This window comes from Pterocles gutturalis, unplaced genomic scaffold (assembly GCF_000699245.1).
Source record: "Pterocles gutturalis isolate BGI_N339 unplaced genomic scaffold, ASM69924v1 scaffold16672, whole genome shotgun sequence".
Taxonomy (NCBI): Eukaryota; Metazoa; Chordata; class Aves; order Pterocliformes; family Pteroclidae; genus Pterocles; species Pterocles gutturalis.
Window position 1 is genome coordinate 24,492 of NW_010110532.1, and position 6,546 is coordinate 31,037.

At 38.9% G+C, this 6,546-nt stretch overlaps 1 protein-coding gene across 1 annotated transcript; it reads right to left on the reverse strand.

Annotated features, from left to right (window-relative positions):
- Positions 1–336: 336 nt before the first annotated feature.
- On the reverse strand, positions 337–5,963 carry CCNJ (cyclin J). Its single transcript, XM_010073428.1, has 5 exons — positions 5,943–5,963; positions 5,317–5,527; positions 2,596–2,895; positions 2,349–2,508; positions 337–748 (listed from the first exon to the last, which is right to left on the reverse strand). Exons 1-5 carry the CDS (start codon positions 5,961–5,963, stop codon positions 337–339), a joined length of 1,104 nt encoding a protein of 367 aa, XP_010071730.1.
- Positions 5,964–6,546: the final 583 nt, after the last annotated feature.

The following is a 6,546-nucleotide window of genomic DNA, read 5'->3' on the forward strand; positions in this document are numbered from 1 at the left end:
GGTTAAGTCTGTAGTTAGTCCACAGCTATTTTTCTTTTGCCTAGTATTTCAAACATGTGCCTTAGAAGCACGGAATATTCTGAGTGCCACAGCAAGAACTTGCTACTCCCAGGTATATACATTCTTTTCAGAGGGTACTCTGTGTGCTTATTTTTTGCAGTCTATATTTGAGCTACAGTACTAGTTGCCAATCTAGTTGCAATTTTTTCCTGGAAAGACACTTAAATTAAATTTGTTGCCCTCACACTTATTTGAGGTTTAACGAAAAAACAAACCCATTCCCCTCAACACAACTTCTTATCCCCAACAAAAAAGCACAAAACCATTTTGTACTTATCACCTCTCAAAGCAGGGAGTAATACAGGAATATCGTCCATTCACTTGATAACTCCGGTTGTAGGAGACACTTACACATGGCTTCACTTCTAGTGGAACAGCTAGTGACATTGCAGCACCAGTCTGCATGTGGCCTCGAGCCTGGACACTAGACTGTAAGGCAGCAGGGCACATCTGAAGTTGGTAAGATGCTGTATGATTAGATGATAGTATCTGTTGGCAGTTTTGATGTTGTGATGTCTGATGGTGATACTGTAATGAAGACTGATGAGCTTGGAGATACTGTGGTATGTGCTGTTGAGCATTAGCCTGCTGCGGAGTTGGAGCTGGAGTCTGAAATACAGTACGTTGGTCAGACTGTGCATGTTGTCCTTTTTGCTTGTTTGCTTCCTTCACATCATTATCATGTGCGCTAAAACAAATTGAGAAGACAACACATGAAAATAGATATTAGACTAAACTCTTTTGGGGTTAACTTTTAAGAGCACTCTAACAAATGGTAAAAAAAAATGAGAAAATAATTTTAGCCTACCCTTTAAATCATCTGAGGTTTTAAAATTTGTTTCTTTAGGATACAGCTTCTTCTCAGCATTTCCCTTAATTTCATAGCAATACAAAATGCAAAGAAAAGCCAAGTACAATACAAATAATACAGCAATATCTAAAATTACCAGTGCAATAAGGTCTGCTAGTGTACTGCAATAAAATGCCAGATTACCAGAACCTGAAATTAAAACTTGCTGCTTCTACCTCTTTTAAAATGGTTAACAGAGTATAGGGTTTTTAAAGACATGATACCAGAGAGTTTTTAAAGATCAACATTACAGTACTTAAAGATCATATGTATACTTACATCAGATCCTGCTTTGGGGAGTGGAAATGCTTTTTCTTTTTTCTTCCTCTCACCTTTTTTCTAGCCTACCCAGTACTTAGACAGTTTAGCTCACCTGAGTTCCCTTTGGTTTACACGTCTCAAATATATTTAGACCTACTCTTTCTCTTGCTCTTAAGGTGCCACCTACACATTTCAGGCAGGCCTAAAATCACCCAAGTTTTTTGGTACTGCCTATACAAGGCAGATCTCTTGAAGACAGTTGGGGTTCAATCCCTCACTGTTTTTTCCTACAAGATTGCTAACTTTTCATGGTGCACCGCAAAGATGACTGAAAGGTGCGACCCTCCCCTTGCAGCCCTCAAGTGTTACAGAGTAATACTGAAAACACCTCCAGAACAGCACTTGGATGCTTTCAGTACTATCCCTTTCATTACACCCACTAGTGAAGCCAAGAGAGGCCATCAAGGGTGATAGTGTCACACTTAAAAGATTCTTCCAGATGCAGCTGTTCCTGTGCTTCTCTGGAGCACAAACGTCTGAGCAAGAAGAAACTTCTGTAGGAGAAAAGCTGTTATGGTGGGCATAGGTTTTGATATTAACATTTAGAATAAAATAACTGATTGATTGTTAATCTCCTCCCAGTAAGGTTCACTTGGCATTTGCTGGCATTTTTATCTCTCCACTGTAGTGCAAAAATTGATACAGCAAAAATGGATACAACCTCCCGGTCACTTCCTCCCAACAAAGCTGGCCTCTCAAGCAGACTGCATGTTAGATCCATAATCTGGGTATCTCCTCAGCTTCCAAGGCATAGAGTCTCCAGAGCGAGTAGGAGCTTCTATGCCTTCAGTACTCTTTACTACCTCTTTTTCCTCTCTGAGCCGACTACGGAGATTGGGAAAAAGCTATTTAACAGATTCCCAAAGCATGCCAGAAGATGTTTGGTGGAAATGCAAGGCTGAGGTTTGTTCACTGAAAGAGTAGGAAAGAGGTTAGATCTGATTAGGTTTTCTTTTTTGGAACGAAAAAACAATTATTACCTAAATAATATTACCTAAGTATTTTTAGAATAGAAAAATTGAAATTCAAAAAGAAATTTACTTTTAGTGCTAACAGCAGTTAAGCATACCAACAGATACTGAAATGGGCTTTCAAAAAGCTGTTGTTGTTAGCTTACATTAATAGTCGCTCAATACACGGCACTAGGAAATCCCAGGAGTACGCAGTAAGATGATGCAGTCGGGTAGGCCATGTTGGTGAGAGACGCAAGATAATCCTTGAAGAAGCTACACACGCAGTAGCAACTAAAGAAGGGGCATAATTTAAAAACGCATGATCTAGAAAGAAGGAATAAGAAAAAGATTAGAGTTGGGCATTGTCTGTCAAAACAACAAAGGAGTCACTACCTGACATATGTAACTCACCTTGCAGTGATACTTCCAGAAAGTAATCAGCATATTTTGCCATATATAACTTAGTCTTCTCTAAGCAAACCACTGGCCAGCCATCATGAAGATCAGTCTCATGAACAGCAATAGAAAGATAATAGTCGATGAAATGAGCAGCAGTTGGGAGGCACAAATTCCACTGAAATGTTTCTAGCAACAACAACTCCATATGAAGCAAATTCTGTTTTGTTAGTACCAAATTCATGTTAGTCATACAAGCCAAGCTGTTCAACTGTTCAAGTTTTGGAACACAGTCTTCCTTTTCTTCAAATTTACCTTCAGGTGAACAGAAAGAGGAGGGGAAAAAAGGTTCAGCATGAGTGAACTATAAAACAGACTATATCTAATATCTGTGTTGGTCATATTTCAATTCTACTATGTCAAAAAAGCTTGAAACTTTCCTGCAGATGCAAAGCTCAAATGGAAGATGTCATCAGAGACAAAAAGGGGTATGTACTATAAAGGGCAAAATTTCAGCAGATAATGTCAAACACCATGTACAATATTGTGCAGTGCCATGTTTCCTGTTAGTCTTCCCATCCTGGCACACAGAAGCCAGTTGCCAAGAGCAGAAGTAAGCTGTACTAGGCCATCACTGGCACTGCATATGCAAGTTTTTGTCACTACATTATTGTGTAATGTGTCCACATCACCAATGAAATACCACTGTGATATGACTTAGCACATACAACATCACAGCATTTGGCTTTAATCACCCTCTTGCCTCCACACGCTCATTTTGTTTCTAAAACTCATTAGAGTACAGCTAGAGCTCTAGCCAACGTGGCTGCTTTTAATGCCTGTTATAGTAGGTATGGTTTTAGATTTGATAGCTGATAAGCTGCTCCAGCATTTCAAAAAAGTGGATTTCAGCAATGTGCATCTGAAAATCCACACTGCCATGTATAGTTCAACTTTAACACTGCTAGAGCTTCAGCTTTCCTTGGGCTTTAACTTGTCAGGCCTGTATGTTTTCAGCCTGAAGCAAAATTGTGTATGTAGAACACCCATTAATAAGAGAAACAAGTGTCACATTTCCATACAGTTTGCCATATGGTTGTGCTATTTCAATTTCATTGCAAATTCTTTCCATCTTACACTCTCTATTCTGTACTACACGATATGTTGTAAATGTACATTTTCAGAGAGTTTTGCAGGACTGAACATACTGAACATTTGCTTTTTTTCCAACAGTTGAGGAACCTATACAGGACTTAATCCAACACTAGTCCCAGTCTGTTAGTTTTTGTGTCCCATACTCCAGTAATTACAGAAATAAAATCTTCAGGAGTCACATAATAATTTCTCTTATTACTTCTATAACATTATCAGATGTATCACAGTGTGATTTGTACAACTTATTGTACCACTGATTAAACTGCTTTAAGCCACACAGGGCAAAAGTTTAAAATAGCATTCTGGTTTGTGCTTTCTGAACCAACTCATACACTGCTTCTCAGTAGAGTGAGTACTCCAGGCTTTCTAAGCTCTACTTGCAGCTTGTCATCAAAGATGGCAGAGGTGATTTAAAAAAAAAAAAAAAGAATTCTCTTCAGAACATGAATTTCATTTGAAAATCTGGCATTAGTTCAAAGCCAATCCATTTTCCTAAATGGATTACACTGGTTTCTGAGGCAAGGTTTTCATACTCAACACCTTGTCTTTTGCCAAGAGAAGATTGCTGTCTGGTGGCATCCAGTCAACACCAGAAGAATCTAAAATAACCCTTTCCTTGTTTAACTGTTCTGCTGAATAGCTGTAGTGGTAGGGACAGTGGATGCAATGAAAGAAAGCAGTATACCAAAACCAGACGACACCTCAGCGCTCTGGTTTTCTAGTGAAGAGAGCCTAGAGCTACAGCACAATCTATCTTACTTAAGAAAATGAAAATAGATTTAGAGAAACTTATCAGGAGAAACTGAACCAACAGTTCTGCTGCCAGGACCTGCTTCTCTGAATCTGTTGGTTTAAGAACAAGTGCCAGCAGTATCCCAGCAAACTACACTCACATCTCTTCACGGTCATCCAAAAGGGGTCCACAAATGTTGAAAGATGGAAATAAACCACAAGAATCTAGCCAAGGTCAATATATGCAGTACTGATAAAAATGAGTGTAATTAATTCTGTCTTCAGAGTACTGTGCATTCGTCAATGTATTTTACCAGTATTACATTTTGTATGTGACAATACAAGAAATACCTTCTACAAGAAATACAAGCCTTAGCTTACTTAAAGAACATTGCAATTTATGAAATCTGAAGTATTGCAGAACCACACAGCGCCATCAGCAAGGTGTAGTACAGTCTACACATACTTTATTTCTTACTTTATCACAAGAATGCACATTTCTCATTTCCAGCACTGGATACACCTATTTTGAGATGTCCTCAAAAAAAGTCTTTCTATTCCTACAATACAGCTCTAAAAGTTCACCTTAGAATAATTTGTTTCCAGGCATAAACATTGTGTTTTAATCAGTTTGTTTTTTCCACCATCAGTTTCATCAGGTGCCAACAGAAGTCAAAACAAGAGTCTAAAGAAAGGCCCTACCAATTGGGCCAAACTGATATACACTAATCTGCCTGTCTTTTATAACCACTTTGTTTCCCCTATCTGCTGTATCCCATCAAGACACACCTCGTATTTGGCAGCAGAACCTATTTTGCCCTAGTTAAAAGTTCGGTGCTACATACTTACTTGCTAACAGTAAACAGGAAAGAGCAACCACATGCAGCTGCTGTACAGATATGTCATAACGATCCATAAAGAGGTCCAACAGATACACAGCTAGATGTCGTGCAGCAGGACAGAGTCTGAACCGATTGCTCACAATGGCAATCAGATCTGCAAAGTATCTTCTCAGATGTAACTGGGGAGATTGGCTTTTGTAGATGGGCAGCTTCAGCTCCTAGATGGACAGCAGCATGCAATTTTATTAAAACCATAATTTAGTTTTAATTTGTATCAAATTAATAACTAGTATTCTCAAATTTATCACACCATTTTCAATGGATTTCTCCCCTCTTCCTTCTGTTCCCATTGTTTCAGCATCCCTTTTCACAAAACAAAATCTGTTGTATTACAGAAGTAGTAACAAATAATTCGGTTCTCCACAACATTAGTATAACAATTTAAAATTTAGCATCTTTCAATTGGGCAACCAGCTAGAGTGACTTCAGCTTTTAAAATTCCTGTTGTATTACCTCTATTGCAAAGGCTGTACCTCCCAGCAGGGAAACAGCAAGGGTATGTGAATACTCCTGAGCTGCTTCAATGCAAAGTCCAATAGCTTAACTCAACACCCCCAATCTGTGCTATCAGACTTTGTACTGAAGTGTTTGCATGTTTCAGTGCTGCCAGTTTTCCTGCAGGTGCCTCCAGGAGAAGGGCACTAACAGCTAGCTGAAGGTAGCAACCTCAGGAAGAGGAATGGGGTGTGCGTGTGTCAACATTTGCTGCATACATATGTTTAAACCCTGACTTAATCTGATGTGATTGATGTTGCACTGACACTGATTACAGTGTTCTCTCAAGCATTTAGTTGAGCGCACATAAACCTCACACAGTCTCAGATTTGGGGGAGGACCCCACAAAACAAAAGCCCTACCAACACGACAGATGAGAAAAATCTGTGGCACTATTCTATTTTGAATATAAAACTTGGACTGGTAGAAAGAACATTTCCCAGGCTCCTGCCTAATAGCTAGTATCTTCTCTCGTTTACAGAGCAGCAGTATTGTCTTGCTGTTATCATGCTTAAATTTATGAGTTAGATTGTGCAGCCCAGATTAAGCAGGATTTTGAGTACAATTAAATTTCCAGCAAGACAGTCTGATGACATCAAGTTGGAATGTAGTCACCCGAAATTTTCAAAGTTTTAAGGTCAATTCAAAGTTCTGAAAACATGCTATTGAAGTGGGAAAAAAA